Here is a 19398-nt window from a genome sequence, read left to right as displayed (position 1 = left end):
TCCCAATCAGAACCTTACTGTCCGATGCTCTGAGGAACTGGGAAGTGCACTTTCCTGTCCAACAGGTTCCGGAGCCTCCCTCCGGCAGAGCCCGAAGGTGACATATGGCCACACTTTATTTACCGGCAGACAGACAGAGCCCCTTGTTCCTTAGCTGCTAACAACCCGAGGTCGTTCATCACCCACTTGCTCCTTTTTGAAATTCACTCTGCAGCAAGCACTTTTTAAAGTCATGCACGTAATGCATTTTAAACAGCGTTTTCTGCACAGATCCATTTGCTCAACCTCGGCCCTAGTGCGAGATGGAGCAGTGTTTCAGTGCAGTCCTGCTGCTCCTCCCGGAGCCTGTGTGGAAGGTGCACCGAAATTTATCTGTAACCATACAGGACTGGGGCTCTAAAATGCAGTGTTTTGTTAAATGTTCATTTGCTGATTAAAATGCATCTTGCAAAGAAAGTGCATTACGAATGCAGAATCTAGTCCAAAAATACGTATTATGTAATGCACAGTTGTTAATAATGCGGCCGATCTCGGTGTAGCTATATTGGTGGATGAGCCCGGGGCTGCCATCTCCATTACAGGCATAAAGCACTCCTTCTGAAAAACGAAGTACTTTCTTATGAACACTAAAGAATCATAATCCACCTCGTTGCTGACAGCTGGCATCCGTCTCCATTGAAAGGGCATTCACCAGCACCCACATATTCCTGATTTTTTTTCCCCAGCGTGCCTCGAAAAATCACTTGAACGATGTCTTTATGTTCCATGCATCATCAGTGGGGCTGTGCTAATTGAAAGAAATAAAGCAGGTGGGTTAATGTGAGCAAAACCTTTAGAGATGTCCCTCCTGGATGGGGTCTGAGAGATAAGGATTTGAGATACACAGCTCCAAACAGCCGGTCCAGTGTCCCATACTAATATCCCCATGATGACTGGAACCAGGCACTTGTGATAATAAAACCCTTTCAGTGTCTCTGCAAAGTGTTAGAGTCAGGCAACATTAGAATACAGACACTTGTCCTTTTATGGGATTTGCCAAATCAGTCCTACTTTATTAGACCCATCAGTATTTTAATGCTACAAAGGAACTCAAAGAAAACAAGATGAAAGATAGACACAGCCAAGAAGCTAAGTCAGGAACATTCAAGAACGTCCACAGCCAAGATGCAGAAACAAAAAAACCTCAACATGGCAAAGGCGATTGCTAGAATCTTGCTAAGGTCTACACTCGGGATGTGACAGCAGTACGTGGGCATGGTGTTGAAGGTATGAGGACCAGTCCCACCATGCTGAGTGACAGCTGTAGGCACATGACTCCTTAGCCACCAAGAAGGGAGTACCATGAGGGAGAGCCAGGTGGACAACATCAAAAGGGAAAGCAGAATTACAAGAGGTCATGCCTCTCCAAATGTCCCCCATATTAACTCAAAGACAAAACAAAACAAAACAACACAACCCATGTGTTCCAAGTGGATCCACTTTGTTGACGCGTCCGAGGATTCTAGGAAGATGGGATGGCTCTGAATTACACTACCGTTCAACAACAGGGGCTCTCCGTGCTTTACCAGGGAAGGCATCATGTACAACCCAGAAGCAGCAGTCAGATTACAGACAGAACTCAAGAGCTTTCCAAGGACCATGCTTTCCTGAACAAAGATCACTCCAGGGATTCCCCTTCAGGAGGACATGGAGCTCATTTGATTTTCCAGGGCTGAGAATGGGATGTACTAATTTCTTTCAACCTTTTGGCCTTTGGGGTTCAACATGGTCTATGGGTGTCGAGCCGCAACATCTACCCCAAATGCTCTGATCCACCCAATGGTTTTCTCATGGAGAATTCAAGCCAGATTAAATATTGGTGGGCAAGGAGGGATTCTGAGTGGTTTAACGCTCTCATTAACAGCAGATTAGTCCTAAACAGGCTTTCCTTAACGTAAGTTTTTCTTTCTTTTTTTTTTTTTAACTTTACCTTCAGCACCTGGAACAGAGCTTGGCATGTGCTAGGCACTCAATAGATATCCCCTGAATGAATTAGCTTTGTTGAAAACCTATCATGTATGAAATGAAAGAGGCCTAAGGGGTACCCCTGAGATTTCCTTGATAGCCGACCAGCCTGCAGCGCCCCACAGGGGCAGAGAACAGGGCCGGGCCTACTGAATGTGAGCTCAGGAAAGCCTCCCCCCAACTAGTGGTTCCAGCTAATTAGAGGCTGTCTCCCAGCACATGTTCTCGGCTCAAGCTCATGGCAGTCCACTGATGGGTTCGTGGACTTGCAAACCATCACCCTGTCTGTGGGCCCTTCCTAGGAAAGACGCTTATTTGTCCATGAGGTAATTAGCCAACTGAGACTACAACGGGGGGGGGGGGGTATTTTTCGGAAACGCTCTAATTACAGTCACTGTAACAGACCTGCCAGAGGTGGTGTCATGATTAATGACTGCCTGACGTTGCCATCCTCAAACTATTAAGCCCTTGGAAATCGCCCGGGGCTGATCATTAATGCCCATGCACAGGCCCCCTCATTTCATTCCGCCGAAAATCTGCAATTTTGCGGTCCTGTTTTTAGCTTCATTTTACCGATAACCCTGGAGTTGGGGAGGGGTATGGACCCCATGGAGAACCCATGCCCAGCTGCCTGAGTACCCTAACCTGTGGCTACCTCGCTCACTTGTTTTGCTCCTTGGCACCCGCCAGACCCACCCGCCCCTCGCTTCGCCCAAATCCTTTCAAACAAGGTTCCCTCCTGCCACCTGCCGGCCCACTAGGGTCTGCGCCACCGGCTGGGCGCCACCGCGCAGCTCGCGGGGAGGCGCCCCCGCCTGCTTACTGCACATGCCCGGCAGAAGTCCGGGAGCTCAACTTTGCAGAATCTCTCCGCCGCGTCCCTCCCCGCCTCAGTCTCCTCTTTCCTCTCCCAGGCGAGAGGACCAGCGGAGGCACCTCTCCCGAGTCTTAGACTGCAGAATCTGAGACTTAGAGAGAGGAGCCCAGGAGGAGGGAGATTTTTTCTCCCTTTTTCTCCCATCCCTTCTTCTCGCTCAGAGAGGCAAGCAGGGGCGCGGAGCTTTAGAAAGTTGAGTGGTCAGGAAGGTAGGTGTTTCCCTTTTCCCCCTCATACCGAGGTGGGGCTGGGACCTCCGGACCCAGCTTCTCACCTCGTGGGGTGCATCTTTTTCGGCTCTAGCAGCCAATGCGCATTGGAGCCGCTCTCTGCAGAGCCAGAGGGCGGGTGGTCTTCTCGGTGTGCGCCTAAGAGAATGGATCGTAGGTCCCGGGCTCAGCAGTGGCGCCGAGCTCGCCACAACTACAACGATCTGTGCCCACCCATCGGCCGCCGGGCAGCCACTGCGCTCCTCTGGCTCTCCTGCTCCATCGCGCTCCTCCGCGCCCTTGCCACCTCCAACGCCCGCGCCCAGCAGCGCGCGGCCGCCCAGCAGCGCCGGAGCTTCCTTAACGCCCACCACCGCTCCGCCGCCCAGGTGTTCCCTGAGCCCCCCGAATCTGACCACGAGCACGAGGAGGGAGACCTTGAGCTGTCCCTCCCCGAGTGCCTAGAGTACGAGGAAGAGTTTGACTACGAATCTGAGACCGAGACCGAGACCGAGTCTGAAATCGAATCCGAGACCGACTTCGAGACCGAGCCTGAGACCGCCCCCGCCACTGAGCCCGAGACCGAGCCAGAAGACGAGCGCGGCCCCGTGGTGCCCAAGCACACCACCTTCGGCCAATCTCTCACGGAGCGTCTGCACGCTCTGAGATTGCGGAGCCCCGACGCCTCCCCAAGTCGTGCGCAGCCCAGCACTCAGGAGCCCCAGAACACCAGACAGGGGGAGGAGCCCGAGCCCGAGGACAAGGATCCGAGGGACCCCGAAGAGTCTGAGGAGCCAAAGGAGGAGGGGAAGAAGCAGCAGCGCCGCTGCAAGCCGAAGAAGCCCACCCGCCGCGACCCATCCCCGGAGTCCCCTTCCAAAAGGGGGCCCATCCCCATCCGGCGCCACTAATGGAGGACGCCGTCCAGATTCTCCTTGTTTTCTTTGATTCAGGTTAGTTGCCCGCCGCCAAACCCGGGAACCTGGGGTCGGTGTGGGAGCCGCTGGAGGAAGGGAGGAAGAAGGAAAGGCAGGTTAGGAGGAAGGCGGGAAGACAGTGGACTCAGCAACCCTGCCCCGGGAGGCGGGGGAGCCAGGGCAAGCTGGGGAAGGTTCCCCAGGACGCTGGGAGGATGCCGGGAGCGCCCAGGTGGCCAAAGGCTTGTTGGACGGCGGGGCGCTCCGTGCGCCCCGCTGGAGACAGCCTGAGGTCTCCGAGCTGGTGTCCAGGACTCGCGACTGAACCCCCGGCGCGCCCCAGGTTTCGAGTTGCACACCCAAAAGGCACGGGTAAGTCACTTGTTTTACACGCTTTTTTTCCTCTGAAACACTAGTCTCAAACCAGTTGGCCTCGGCAGGCGCCCGAAACGTGATTCTAAGGTGCGCGCGCCAACTTTCACCGTGCGGAGAGCAGCCGCGCTGTAGCGACACTGTTGCAATGTGCGAAAAGTAATCACATTGGGATTGGGCGAGAACTCCCGAGACTGCCGGCTCCGAGAAAAGTCGCGCGCGGCGCTTTAAGGCGCTCGGAGCCCAGGTCCCAGCGCTGCCAATTTGAAGCCGCGGGACCTCGGCGCCAGTGCTCCCCGCAGCTGTGCGCCAGTCCTGGCCGCCGCCATCCGCCTCCGGGCGCGCACGGGGCCAAGCACACTGCAAAGAGCGTGCGCACCTGCCCGCACTCTCCAGAGCAGACCTCTCCAGGCCGGCCGGCGGTTCCCCACGAGCCACGCGTACTTGGAGGGCTGGCAGAGAAGGTAGGGGAGTCTTAGGGGGTGCCCCTACAGGCTACCAGGGTTGCTGGCGCGGGCTTGGTCACGTCGGGGCATCGCTAACATTTTGGCGCAGTTGATCTGGCGGCGAGGCTGGGTGCAGCTTGGCTGGAGAGGTCAGGGACTGTTTGCGCAGGGCCCTGGGAATGGAAGAGAGGGTCTAAGAGGCCCGCGAGGCGGTGCCGAGCGGAAGGGTAAAGCGGCACAAGAAACCGGGCTGGAGAGGGGTTCGCGTCTTTCATCTGGATACCCTACAATGCGTTCCCAAAGAGCGCGGCAGCGCAGAGCTGGGGAAAGGTGTTGGATCCGACGCAAGTCCTTGGGTGATCGGTCGAGAGGGGGCAGGGGCCGGCGGCTTGGGCAGCCTCGGGGAGGGGAGGCGGCGCACCGGCCATTTTCAGCTCGGGTGGAGCTAAGTTTGGAATCTGTAACCTGGAGGTGAAACCGCCCTGTTTGGTCAGAGGACAAAAAGGGCTGCAGTCCGGTAACGCATCTTCGGTGCATAAAGTGTGCTTTACTCGCCAACCCTGGAGGAGAAGACTGAGAAGTGAAATACATTTTACAAAACCTCACCCAGTATGGAAATTGAGCTTTTCTTGGTGCGCGCGCGCCTTGGTTTGCGCCGATTTGAGCTAGTCTGATGAGAATGATGGGGGTGGGGGGAGTGAAGCGTTTTGAGGCTTGAAATGAAAAGATCGGTCGGGTTATAAGGTGAAGCCAGAAGGAACACTTTCCATGGTCTTCCTTCCAGGTCTCTTCTCTAGGAAGGGCGTTGCGGTGCCCCTGAACTTCGTTCTGCCTGGTGCGCGCCGACTAATGACTGTTGGATGCCTTTACGGTCTTAACTAGTAAGTCCCAGGAAGGCACTCTGTGAGCAGGGGGCTTCCTTGGGCAGCGGGCAAGTGTCAGAAGTCTGGAGGCTGCCGAGTACTTGGAGAAGGGCCAGGCGTGCCCTGCCTTTGGCTTAAACGTGTGAGATTGCCTAAGTGAGATGGAGCTCCCCGAAGTTGAAATTTCTACTCCACGTAAACAGAGATGCTGTGGTTCCTTTCCGTGGCGTTAAGTGTTGTTTTTCCTCCGGTAACATCTTAGCAGCTTGAGTTCACCAAGTAAAATGTGTCTAGTGAGTGTGCAGCGAAGCCAGGGTTTGGGTTGGCTGTCTGGTGTGCTTTTCAGTGTGGGAGCATTCTTCCCAGACTGGGTAGTCTGGAGGCCCCCGTTTTCCTGCAGAGCTAGGTTTTTCATTAGAGAAATTAGCATGTTGCTTTGTTGCAGGAAGAATAAACAAGTTTTTTAAGAAGTCCTCAGTGCCTAAGCACACACTGTTCACGCCAATCGTCTGTTTTTAAACAGAAGCCTGTATATTGGGAAGCTTGCTTTCTTAACTGTAAGCAATACACCAAGCTCATTATTGGGGAGGGGGTGGTCCCCATCTAGGAACACACAAATATCTGCCCTCTTTCAGAGGCACTCCTCCCTATAAACTACCTCTGACTGTGAAAGTCTGTTGCCCACCCCCACACCCCCCTCCCCCACTCAGTTCCCTTCCCCCACCTTCCACCCCCCTCACCCCCCCCACCCCCCTTCCAGGGTGGAGAAGCCATTAGGGACTACACAGAACAGCTGAGGAATATGCCAAAGTCCTACAAACGTGCCTGGGACTCACCGGAGGACCGGATTTTGCTGTATAGACACTTCAAACCCTCTTTCTACCTCAGACACTGGTGCTCCACTGCCCCCCCCACCTCCACCCCCAGGCATTTCTGGCAAGTTCTTCCAAGCATTCCCAACTCACTAGTCCCCAAACTGGCCCTTTGTCTCACCCGGCTAAACTGGGGTTAGCATTTGAATGGGCTCACTGGCCCTTTCAATTTAGGTGAGGTGTGTCTGGGGAGGAAATGCACTCAGAAAAACCCAGACCTTCTAGTTGACCACCGAAGTGAATTACTTACTAGCTGGTTGTAGTATCTTCCATGGAGAGGGGGAGGAGAATAAAGCTAGTTAAAGGTGATGGTATGCTCTGGCATTTAGGATTTTCCTTTACTGCATTAATCATTTACTTACTAAAAATTTGCTTTTTCTTGGACAAAGTTCCTCTTACAACTGAACTTTTTGAGTTGGAAAGTCACAGCAGTGTTCAGATATTGTGTGCTGTCAACCAGCTGGCGGAGGTTTCCTTCTGAAGTTTGGCAAACAAAACTTTTATGTTTATCAGAGTTCAAGAATAGGGAATTGTAAAGTTTGGAAGTGTTTTAAGAGGATGTTTCTTTAATGCGCCAGAGGCTTCCCCCCGCCTGAACTGCTTACAGCCCTTTGCTCTTTAGCCCGCCTCACTCGTAGCAGCTGGGGTAGAAGATTTCATGAGGAAGCTGAAACTTCAGTGTGGGTAGGAATGAGGTCTTTTCCTTTGTTTTAGTAATCTGAATGGATTTTACGTAATTTACCTGTGTTATCACTGTTCCTTATGCAGACGGAACCTACTGAGGGGCAACTGAGCAGAAACCATGGTGTTGGGGAAAGTATGTATCTTATCAGAAAGGTGACCTATAACAAAAAACCAAATTACTAAAATCAAATTAAGCTTCCAGAGGCGAGTGATGTCATATGCCAGCTCAAGTGCTGCCCTTCTCTTAGAAATTGCCCAGCAAAGGAGATGAGATCCTCAAATTACATCTTTAATCCCCATGTTCCAGACTGAGAGATGGAATTCCTTGTCCTGCTCTGCGGAATTTTGACACTAATGACTGACTGTTTCCTAAATCTGGATGCCCCAGAGATGGACAGCAGGACCTAAGAATCTTCTAAGCCTGGTCCCACCCAGTGGCCTTGGGTCAGACCCAGCACCTCACTGCCTCTGTTTCTTCACGTGGAAAATGAAGTATTCCCTAGCATCGCCTTCAGCTCCAAATGCGTGTAGGCTGATTAAGCCAGGGTTGCCCAACTTGACTCCATCCATGATTTTAACACTAATGGGGCCAAAAAAATGTGCAAGGTTGATCAAATAAAAAGCATCAGTTGTGAGGAAATCTGTTTTGTGTTGCTCTGATTTCGATTTTATCCAGTCTGTTTTTTTTTTAGAATGGGTGGCAAAAAAAAAAAAAAAATGGTTTAAAAAGGCGAGTTAGAGAATACAGAATCCCACTGTGTCTTGTCACTAGCCTGAAGGGGAAATAACCGGCCCGCCCGTCCTTCAGAGCCGATCTCTAGCGGGCATCTTCTGTGTGCCTGTTTCCCTCACCTGCTCTCCCGGGTCTCTGTGTGTGAAAACGAGCTTTTCCGAGTGGCAGCAGCAGCCTGAAGCCGGCGTTGCTCTGAGTACTGCAGCCTGGAGACGCTCGCTGCTCTGGGAGAGCGCAGTCTGACAGCAGCGCTGGCTAACTGACCACAAGTGTTGAATATATTATTTGGTAACACTTAGAAGCGTCCTGATTAGGCCAGACCTGCACACACGGCTCAGAGGCTGCAGCTAGTTAGGATAAACCAGTTTCCTCAGCCTTTGTGTTTGTTTTTCTTATCCTGCCCTCCCAGGGGCTTTTTCGGACTTTTTTTTCCCTTAATTGCTCCTCCCATGAAATTTTAATACCACAGTTATAGAGATGTATTGGATATCTGCTTCTATATGGCGAGACCTTGTAATAGATAAGGTTTTTTTGTTTTTTTGGGGGGGGGTTTATTTTTGTTTTTGCATTTCCCCCAAACCAATCTTCCCTTGTTGCAAATGCATAGGATAACAAACCAAATGTTTAAAAAAAAAAAAAGGGTCAAATTAATGATTTGACATCCCATTTTTGTTTTTTGTTTTTCTTTTTTTTTTTTGGCTACATATTACAAGGCTATATATATGGTAAATTTTACTAATATTTGATTTTCCTTTTTTAAAAACATCTCACCCCTGGCACCGATCTGGTGCTAGTGCCCAGCTAATTCAGAGCAGAGGAGCCAAAGGGAACAGCCTAGTGCCTTAGTTCTCCCCAAGGCCAAGAGTCTGCAGTGCAGGGCCACCGTCACCTGTTGACAGGGCTCAGCCAGTCACGGCAGGGCATCCAAGAGGAGCTGGCGCCACGGCACCCCACACCTCCCCCCTGCTTGCCCTCAAAGTCCCTGTTGCAAGGTAGAATTGGGGAGGCTGCCTTCCTGGCTTCGCCTGTGGACATGGCCTATTTTTATTCTACGAGCTTATTTTAGGGTGAGCATGCTGCAAATTAACAGGGGGCCACGAATATCAGAAAGACTGGGGTGCGACTAGGCTGCGTGCACAGATGGGAAGGGGTGTCCCTAATGTGCGGGAAGAGTTGAGAACAACAAAGGGAAAGGAAGGTTTGGGGGATGGAGCACAGAAAAAACTGGAAGATGGAGACAAGAACACTGGGGACGGAGGAGAAGATAAGATCTGGAGATAGGAAGTCACAGAGCCCATACATGCTAGGGCTATGAAGAGTCATATGAAGAAATAAGGAGAGATTCAGGGAGAAAAAGGTTTAGGGGAGACTTCACAGCCATCTTCAAAAATCTGGTGGCAGCAGAAACAATGTCAGGAAGAGCATTTCTAATAGTCACACCTGGCAGTGGAGGACCACCGCCCGCCCCCCCTTCCTGGGGATTGCAGAAGAGGCACTCAGAAGGTCCCTTTCCCTTAGAGGGTCTCTACAGACCTGGCCAGAAATTTCAGTTTTCTAGGTGGGCTTTTTGTACATCTTCCTCAATTGCTTTGACCAAATGGAAAGATTTAAAACCTAGGAAATCTTGTTGTAGAGTTCAAATGCTAAATCTTGGCTTTCAGTTCAGGGACAGGCCCCAGGTCTCAAATTGGCCAAGGACTGCGGCCAGCTGAAGATGACCTGTTTCTCCCCCACCCCAGGCAAGAACGGGTTCTCAGCACCCTGGCTTATGTTGCTCTCTCCATTCCAGCTCAGGAGGAGAATGCACTCAGGGAAACTGAGGCCATGCACAAACATAAAATACACCATTCCCCTCACATTCAAATTACGGTGCCTGGAATTCCCACCATGATTACTGAAATTTTAAACAGAGCTTCCACTAAACAGATGTATCCTCAGGGATTCCCTCTTGCCCTTCTAGCCCCCACTTTTACTCCTCTTAGTCCCCCTTCCCAGGGCACTGTTCATCTTTTCTGGAAGAGCCACTTCTCCCCTCCAGATTCTCTGCTGCACATCAGCTAGCCTAGAGAAGGAGTCCACAGCCCAGTTCAAGCGATTGTCGAGACGGTGTGGACCCACCGCACCAGGACGGGTGGTCAGAGGACAGCCATGCGCCCAGCTGCAGCAGAAACGGGTAGTAGCCCTTGCAAGTGGAGGGCTGCTGAGTTTACCTCGTGAGCTGCATGAAGGGGTCTGAACTGACAGGAGACCCTTGGCCCCTCAGGCTCCAGCTCAGGGCTTTTTAATCTGAGCACATCAAGTATTTTCCGAAGTCTGGTTCTGTCTTTAGGATCAGCCCTAACCTCCATTCGAGGCATTTTCTCTTGAGCTGGCATTTGCCTGAAACAGCCTGGTCACGCAGACCCTTCTGCAGACAGCAGCAGGCTGCTGCTGCCTCCACCGGCCAAGGCTGGCAGAGGAGATGCTGGAAGGTAGAAGGATGGGCACAGCAAGTCTTAATTGAACAGTAATTAACTGAACAGCTTCAAAGTCTTATGGCTACTCACTCAGCACTCAAAACACATTTGTCACTGGGAGGCTGAGAAACGGAATAGTTGCCTCAGTTCTTTTCCCCTGGTTCCCTCCTTTCTGCTTTTGCTTTTTTCCTCACAACTGGTGAAAAGATTCTCCTTTTCCTCATTTGAAAGAAAGCCCCTGACAACAGGGACGGAGGTGGTCTGCAGAGACAGCTCTTCTGCAAATGGCCCCCCACCCCAAGCCATAGGCTAGGAGGAAATCCCACTGCCAAAAAAAGATCTTTTTCCTGGTTTCTGCTCCCTTCCCTCTTGACCACCTCCTTCCCTGTCTACTTTCTCTTTCTCAGATACAGGGGTGAACTAAGAAAGAAAGTTGACAGGCAGCTACTTAAAACTTGGACGTGCCTTGTGCTTTTGGCAATGAGTAGGAATCCCCAAATATAAGCATCCTAACAGCCGTCTGCTGATTATACTGTGTGCTGGCGTGGAGGTGTCGATATAGCAGGAAGATTGAGTTTGGGAAGCCTAGCGTACCACATGGGGTCACCAAGGAAGGGGGCCATGTCCCTGCAGATGGCAACAGTGCCACTCGGAGATCCCACAGTGAAGAAATACGTTCTTTCCATTGGGGGTTGCTCGTTTACAGAAAGCCAGCCAATATTCCACCTGAGGCCCCTGGGCCATTTGGTAAACAGGCTGACTTTCCTCAGAAATGCAGTTTAACTGAAACGTGAGCGGTGTTGGCTGCTCCTTTCTTAATTCATCGAGTGTAGAAAAACCTATTCTTTTTAAGTAGCTGAGGATACACAACTTCCCAGAAACCTTCGCCTGGATTTTGACAGCCAATCCTTTCCTTCTCTGATGGATACACCATCTCACCGCACTCCTTGTGGGAACAGGGCCCAGAGCCTGGCACGCAGCTTCTGTCCTTCACCCCAGCTCCCCGTTCTCCCAGGCACCCTGACGAGCCTCACCTTGCCTTCCTCTTTGTGATCTGTGTCAACTCATTCACCGACTTTCCTTCCTTGTTCCTGCTTATTCCTATCAAATAGTGACCTCTTTCCCGAGAGAAATCCATCCAGAACTAGAGATCTGGACTCGGCTGCCCACCACCACCTGTAACTGGCCATCTCCATCCAGGGCAAGGCCACAGTTCTGTCTTGAGCCAGAAAGCTTGACAGACAGCCCCACCAATCACCGCAGCCCCCAATCAACCCACCCGCTGTCGCCCCCAGCACTTACCACACCGGGCTCCTCGGGTCCCTGTGGTCCGGCGCGCCAGCTGCCTTTCATGTCAGCCAGCTCCTCAAACATCTGGCCGCACTTCCCACACGCCCATTCTCAGGTCCCACTCCGTTCTGTGCTGGTTTCAGCTTTGAACCCCTTCATGTAAGGGATTTGGGGTTTTCAGACTCTGGTGGCCAATCACTACAGGGGGGGAAAAAAAGAGTAGACAAAATGGGGAACACTAGAGTTAAATAGTGGGATTTTTTTTTCTTCCCAGTCCTCATTTACCTTTCAATTAAAGTGACTCCTATTCAAGTTCAAGGGTCCTTACTCAGCCTACGGCAGTGGTTTCATCCAGGGGCGATTTTGCCCCCCAGAGGACATTTGGCAAAGTCTACAGACATTTTTGGTTGCTACAACTAAGGGGCTGCTACTGGCATCTAGTGGGTAGAGGCCAGGGATGCTGCTGACACCCTAGAGTGCCCAGGACAGTCCGCAGCAGAGAGTCAGCTGGTCCCGATGTGAACAGTGCAGAGGCTAAGAAGCCCCAATCTCCATTAGGTACTCTGAGCACCTCTTAGATTCTCCCCTCCGGCGTACCCCCACCAGTCCCTTCTGAGCCCACTGCTCTCTCCCAAGACAACTTTCCTTTTCCTCTCCAGTGCTCCAAGTGTTCAAGATTCTATCACCAAATATATTCTTCCCCTCAAGGCTAGTCTCTGATCCAGTCATTTCATACCCTGTAAGGATGGCTATTACTTTGAACTTGGGGTCTTTACCTTCCTTCTAAACTTCAGACCCACCCTCTTAAATAATAGGCTGCCTGACTGCCCATCCTTCCTTCATCTCTGCCAAGTCTAAAACCAGAGTGGCTCCGCCACCACGCCAGCTCCTCCCCAGATCCTGTGGACTTCCTGTGTCACTTGTGTGTCCCATCACCCAAGTGCCATACTTTGGCTTCTCCACCTTTTGTGCCTTTGTGGCACAGAAGCTGCTAAAGGGCCCTTTGGGATCCCTCTCGAGTCCCTTCCTTCAGCCTTCCCACTACCTTAGACGACGCGACCAGCCACAGCTTCCACTGTTCTTGCCGTCAGGACCATCCCCCCCCCCCCCCACCCCAGCTGCTTCCATCTTTACTAAAACTAGGCTCAAACCCTACTTGCAGTATAGAAAATGTTCAACATCTGCTCTGTTTCCTACCAAAACAACCTCAAAAGTGCTTGGCCTTTAGTTTCCAACTATCCCTGGAGAGATCCTATCCAATTTGTCCTGCTTTCACTCTTACTGCCCCTCCTAAGACTCCACACGGTGTCCCTTGCTTCCCCCTATTGGGTTTTGCTCAGCTCAGGGTAGGCCCACATCTCCCATTCCTCCCATTTCCCCCCATTGGTAGGCCAGGGCCCTGCCCATCCATGCAGGCCCATCTGAAACGCCATTTTCCCCATCAAGACTTTCAGGGTCCCCCACCCCCAACACCAGGAGAGGTCTTTCCTACCATTTTTATGTTCCTTATCCTTTAGGATGGAGGGCGGGTATCTACCCAGCCTTTATCCCCTCAATAGTTTGCTCTCCAGGCAAAGGACCAAGATACCAAAGAGTGTTGAACAAAGGGGTCCCACACGCCCATGAGGATGTCAAACAAAGAGACCCTGTACCCACTCCTTGATGGACAGTGCTTGGGGACAGAGTCCAAGCGTCGTAGGCAAACCGTCCCTTTGGGGCTCCAGACCCCAATGTCTACTGACCTTCTAGCTCGGCAGGGCACAGGATCCCTGGGGCCTCAACTCCTTATCCGTCTGGGACTGCTCCTCTGCATCGGGGCAGTGAGCCCTGTCTCTCCTCAGGGTCCTGGCTCTCTACCTCCAGGCCCTAGACATTTTCTTCCTCCTTGCCTGGCCTCAGCGGCTGTCCCCTCGGTCGGGTGGGTTTGCCCACCGCCACCAGCGACTCCTAGGGTTGGCCCCTGACAGCCCCCGACCTTCCCTTCCAGCCTTGGTGACTTGTGGCTTCAGGAAGAGTGACCCCACGGCGCCAGCCCTCCTCGTGGCGTCCCAGGCCTGGCCGCCATACGCCCGCCCACCAGCTGCTTCCAACCACCCCAACAGCATAATCTCTTAGGGCGTTCCAACGCGGCGCCCCCTATTGGACCTCCCATTCATATCCGGTTTCCGGTCCGACGCCCCCTGCTCATTCGCCAGGCAACCTTGATTGGCGTGACCCCAGCCCAATGGCTGACCCAGCGCTGGGGTCGGAAGGGCGTGAGTGGACGGTCGCGACCCTGTTGGCCCATTCAGTGGATGCTCAAATGGTTGAGACGTTGCGTGTGGGGATAGTTGGACAAAGTTTGAGCCAAAGTTCAGCTTGGCATTTCCAAGTGTGTAGACCCGTAGTCCTGACATGATACGCCTTTGGGGGACCCCACACGTTGCCCAGAGTCCGACTTTGTCAGTTTTCCTCTGCAGCATGGCCACGTGGATGGTGGATGCGGGGCAGTGATGCGCCGCGGCTGTGGTCCCATCGTTCTAAAAGGGATGCGTTAGACTTAACGAGATTGAACGGTGCGTGGTTCACCCGCCTGCGGCTCGTACATACAGCGATCCAAGCAGTGCTCCCGCTCACCACAGCCCAACCCTTGTAACACTCATCCTGCATCTCTCTCCTGCCTGCCCACCAGGCGACCACCTGCCTCATGCCCGGATGCTTTTCACCGAAAGGTGGCTTGCAGGTCCGTGTCACCCACTGGCGAGACAGACCTCATGCCCATGTCCCGGGTCGTACGTGACCCGCAAGCGGCAATTTTTTCCCGCGGCTCAAATCCCTCCGCAGACGCCAGACCCCAGACCCAGGGCAGTGCGCGCGCACGCACCAAGCCCACCCACGCGGTGCGGGTATTTTCCCCTGCTGGCTCTAAGCCCCCACGAGCTTCGGCGACAGGAGCGCAGCCAGGCGACCGCTGGACTTGTGGCGGGCTCAGTGCCGCCTCAGAGGGCTTTAGCGTGGAAAAGTGAAGCGGCTGCCCTGGGATACCCATAGCGAAAGGAGAGGAGCTGGAAGGGAACTGGGGTCGCTGGCCGACCGACCCTGCAGCCGGCACCCGAGGCAGATAACGGCACATGATAGCCGCTGCCGCCGGCGCGGCACTGTGTGTGTGTGTTTGGGTTCAGTGCGCACAGGGTTGTCCAGTTCTCTGAGACCATGCTAAGCCGGCCATAAATCCCAACTGAAATGCCCTTAGCCTTTCCCCATAACAGTAGGACCCCCGAAACTCTGAGGCCTGCCCTGGATGGGGGTCTCCGTGTGTGTCCTGCGTCCCCCCCTGCCCCGTTCCGTGCCGTGGCAATTACCGCTTAGAGGGTCTCGGTTGAACGCGCGCCCAAGACCCTCTTAATTCCCCTGCATCATTATCCACATAAACAGGGGAAACCCTTGCCCAAACCACCCTAGGCTACTGCGAGGACCCCCAGAGTGTGGTGGGGATGGGGATGGGGGACATCGAAGTGCTTTACGGGAGCCAGTCTCGCAAGTCGGCAAACAAAAGCTCCATAAGCAGCGGAAAGTAGCCCAAGGCATTTTAAAAACAAATTAGGTGCGCACACCCGGCAGCCCCTCGCCTCCTGTCCGCTCGGCCGGTGGGCTCACGACCACCTGTCGCATCCCCGCGTGCACCCGCGCCCCCTTCCCACGCGCCCAAAGCTTTGCACTCTGGACTTAGAGCTTAAGATGGGAGGCTGCCCAGGTCTGGGGGCTACGGCTTAGGGGTTCAGAGGTATCCTGGGGTGATGAAACCCTCCTGCAGTTCCCCCCTCCCCCGAGGAGAGTCATTTGGATCTGGGAGGGAGGGTTTCAGCTCCTGCGCTCAAGCAGCTGGGGGCCCACGTCTTGCGTCACGTGTCCCGCAACGCAGGAGAGCTCTCTCTCTCTCTGGCCAGGGGATAAGAGAGGAGAAAGACTCCAAATCAGTCAGGAGAGGAGTGGAAGGAACCAAAACATCCCTGCGAGGCTGCGCTCATCAGCCCCCTTACCCAAAGTCCAGGGCTACCGGCGCCAGGATCCGGCTCCCGGAGCCACCTCGGAACCCGGGCCGGCGTCCTCTGGTGGCAGAGAGCGAGCACTACGAGCGATTTTCGGACCGAATCGGCACGCTCCTCAGATCCAAGCAGGCGGGGCTAGCCTGGAGCAGAGAGAAAGAGAGAGAGGAGGGGACAAGGGCAGACCAACGGGGGACGGGGGGGGGGGCAGGGGACAGCCTGAGGGGATAAAAGGTGGCCAGGAAGGAGCCAAGACTCTACCAGCAACAATAGAGTTGCTTCCGCCACTGTCTTGGGTTTGAGGCCCTGAACCCCCAGACCTCAAGAGGGTTAGAAAGTGAGGTTGGAGAACTTTCTAGTTGGTACTTTGAATTTTTTTGAAAAAAATTTTTTCACCCTAGTTCGGTTGGGTGCTCCGTCTTACGGGGCCCCAAGTTTATTTTAAGAGTCCGCCACCGTGTTATGGGCGTGCGCAACTGCCTCGACGGCAATAATATGTCAGGACAACGCGATATCCCCCTTGAACTCGGGGAACAGCCCCAGCAACCATCTTTGGAGGCCCCAGGGGCAGCTGCCCCCAGTCCTGGGCCTGGCGCAACCGAAGAGATGGAGACCGAACCGCCTCACAGCGAGCCCATCCCCATCGAGATTGAAGGCGAGACCTGTGGACCCTCAGAGGTCTCCAGGCCCAACTTCCAGGACCTGGGCCAGGCCATCGAGGAAGCCAGAGCCCATGGAGGCTACAGCCCACCTCCTGAGGAAGCCATGCCCTTCGAGGTCGAGCAGCCCAGCTCAGGAGGCTTCTGGCCTACCCAGGAGCAGCCTGGAGACACCACTGGGGCCTGTGCAGGCTTTGAGGTCTTCAGCCCAGCACTCATGGAGCCCGGAGCCTTCGGTGATGCCGGACCAAGCCTGGGAGGCTACAGCCCTCCACCTGAAGAAGCCATGCCGTTTGAGTTTGAGCAGCCTGCCCAGGGAGGTGGCAACCAGCCTGTCCTGCAGGTCTCAGACCTTGCTCCAGGAGGCCCAGGTGCGGGGGTCTTTAGCACTCCTCCCCAGGAGCCCCAAGCTCTCAGACCTGCAAATGCAGGCTTCAGAGGAGACAGCAGCCCTCCCCCTGAGGAGGCTATGCCATTTGAGTTTGATGGAGCAGCCTTTGGGGACGACAGCCCACCCCCTGGGCTCCCCCGAGCTATCCCACAAATCGACGGCGGCGGTGGCGTTGGCCAGTCCTCGGCAGCCGCGGTCCCGAGTGCGGTCCTCCTCGCTCCCGCCGCGAACGAGCCCCCCCTCTGGGTCCCAGCCGCCATCGGCAGCCCATCCCGAGAGGCTGTCAGATCTCCTGCACACTTCACGGGCGACAGCCCCCCGATGGAGATCTCCGGACCCCCGCTCGAGATTGGTAGCGCCCCCGTTGGGGTCGACGACGCTCCCGTCAACATGGACAGCCCCCCAATCGCGCTTGACGGCCCGCCCATCGAGGTCTCCCGAGCCCCAGTTAAGAGAGAGCGAGCAGAAGGAGAGAGACCCCCAGTTGAGGGAGAAGCAGCCGAGATGGAAGGAGGCTCAGCCACCACTGCTGCTGAGGGAGGAAAAGTCCCCTCTCCGGGGGACGGAGCCCCTGACGCCGGGGCCAAGCCTGCTTCTCCAGCCGCCGGGGCAGCCGCTGCCGCCCCTGACGCTCCAGCCGCCGGGGCTGCCGCTGCCGCCCCTGACGCTCCAGCCTCCGGGGCAGCCCCAGCCGCCCCTGACGCTCCAGCCGCCGGGGCAGCCCCAGCCGCCCCTGACGCTCCAGCCGCCGGGGCAGCCCCAGACGCTCCAGCGGCTCCAGCCGCCGGGGCAACCGCTGCCGCCCCTGGCGCTCCAGCCGCCGGGGCAGCCGCTCCAGCCGCCCGGGCAGCCCCTGCCGCCCCTGCGTCTGGAGCCCGACCCAAGCTCCGCTTCCTTAGACCCCCCAGCCCCGAGATCCAGGCTGCCGATCCGCCTACTCCGCAGCCTACTCGCGCATTTGCCTGGCGGGGCAGGTCTGGCCGCAGCCGCGACGACGACGAGGGGTCGGTCAGCAGCGACGACGACCACAGCAGCGATGAGTCCGACGATGGGACCTCCGGATGCCGCCGCTGGCTGCAGCCCCGGCGAAATCGCCGCCGACGAAAGCCCCGGCGCAACTTGCTCCGCAACTTCCTCATGCAGGCCTTCGGGGGCTGCTTCGGCCGATCTGAGAGCCCCCAGCCCAAAGCCTCGCACAGCCCCAAGGTCAAGAAGATTCCTCTGGCGGAGAAGCGCAGACAGATGCGCAAGGAAGCCCTGGAGAAGCGCGCCCAGAAGCGCGCAGAGAAGAAACGCAGCAAGCTCATCGACAAACAACTCCAGGAGGAAAAGATGGGGTACATGTGTACGCACCGCCTGCTGCTTCTAGGTAATGCGGCGGACTCTGCCCGTGGGGAGCAGGGCCGCTGGGGGACCCCGGGAGGGGGTGGCAAGGCTGCCCGGTGGAGCTCAGGGCCTGGCAGCGGGAGGAGGGGGTCCAGGCCGAGGCGGGAAGAGACTGCTAGAAAGTTCCAGCGAGGGGCCCTAACTTTGCCCTGGGAGCGGGAGGGGGCCTCGGTTGGGCTTGGGTGGCCGAAGTATGTGCCCTCCAGGGAGAAAAGTGGTGCCGAGCAACACTGAGGGTCGTTTCCGGCTGGACAAGCCAGCGCCAGCGACCGTAAGATGCCCCCGGGGTGGGGGCCGGCAAGAAAGGCAGGGGCTTCAGGTGAGCCAGGAACTGCCGGGGAGGGGCCCCAGGGTTCCCCAGGCTAGGCCGGTTGGGGCCGTGGTGGGCTGGGGTCGTTGGGGAAGGTGCGCCCCCGCCTCGCCTGGCACTGCTGCTTGGACTCAGACAGCTTGTCGTTGGTGTGTGTTGGTGTCCATATTGTGTCCGCCTGTGCATGATATGCTCAAGTGTCCCCAATTCCCATCCCTGGCACCCCCAGATTACCCGCCGACTGTGTACCCGTACTGGGGAACGGGCTGTCTTGTGTTTTGCGCCATGGCGCGGGCAGAAACTTTCCGTGTTTGCACACTGTGGTGGTACCTGTGCGCTGGCGCTCTGCAGCGGGCGGCGCGCAAAATGCGAAGGAGAAGGTGGTGGGACATCTTGGGGAGTGTGTTGGGCCACTGGCGCGGGGGAGAGGGGGCCGCCTCTGGCTGGCCTCCATAACCTTTTTTCTGTATGTCTTTCTCTCTTTTTTCCCTTTGCGCTAAGCGTTTCCTCACTTCTCATTCGTTCGCCAAACCCTCCCGCCTTTACGGTTGAAAAACCAGACACTCAGGTATCGGGGGCGTCGGGGCTACACACATAAGTTCAGTATTCTGCACACACGCAGCTCACCTGGTGGGGGGATGGAGGGAGGAGGGGGGGAAAAAAAACCCACTTAATCTGCTACAGGCAGGTCTGGATCCAAACCCTCATGGGGCTGGTTCCAAGAGGGTGGGCGTGGCTGTGTTTAAAAAAAAAAAGAAATAATTTTTTTCCTAGGGAAGAGTCCGAGGTAAGCCAATCATTTACGCTTTTACAAAGAGTACAGTAGGAGGGGCTTGGTTTTAAAAGACTGTTATGCGTTGGGAGTGGAATGCTGTCTTGTCTTCGAAATGCGATTAAAATAAAA

General features: G+C 55.1%; 2 protein-coding genes across 6 annotated transcripts in view; both read left to right on the top strand.

Moving 5' to 3' along the window:
* The first annotated feature begins 2905 nt into the window (after positions 1 to 2905).
* On the top strand, positions 2906 to 4039 carry LOC123803297 (neuroendocrine secretory protein 55). Its single transcript, XM_045814640.2, has one exon. The coding sequence runs from the start codon at positions 3258 to 3260 to the stop codon at positions 3999 to 4001; it is 744 nt and encodes a 247-aa protein (XP_045670596.1). The 5' UTR covers positions 2906 to 3257; the 3' UTR covers positions 4002 to 4039.
* Positions 4040 to 16195: 12156 nt separating this feature from the next.
* Positions 16196 to 19398, top strand: part of GNAS (GNAS complex locus) — a 54758-nt gene continuing 51555 nt past the window's right edge. For 4 of the 5 annotated variants that reach the window (XM_087853464.1, XM_087853465.1, XM_087853462.1 and 1 more), the window contains exon 1: positions 16196 to 18167. In XM_087853464.1, coding sequence (XP_087709590.1) covers positions 16211 to 18167 — 1957 coding nt within the window. In that variant the 5' untranslated portion in view covers positions 16196 to 16210. The remainder of the gene's footprint in view (positions 18168 to 19398) is intronic. The other variant, XM_087853466.1, reaches the window with a different exon arrangement.

This window comes from Ursus americanus, chromosome 22 (assembly GCF_024610735.1).
Source record: "Ursus americanus isolate L20-20 chromosome 22, mUrsAme1.1.p, whole genome shotgun sequence".
Lineage (NCBI taxonomy): Eukaryota > Metazoa > Chordata > Mammalia > Carnivora > Ursidae > Ursus > Ursus americanus.
This window is presented reverse-complemented; position numbering and strand designations above follow the sequence as displayed.

Bases quoted from the DNA above. Each gene is read 5' to 3' on its own strand.
- LOC123803297 (XM_045814640.2), top strand. From the start codon at position 3,258: ATGGATCGTAGGTCCCGGGCTCAGCAGTGGCGCCGAGCTCGCCACAAC.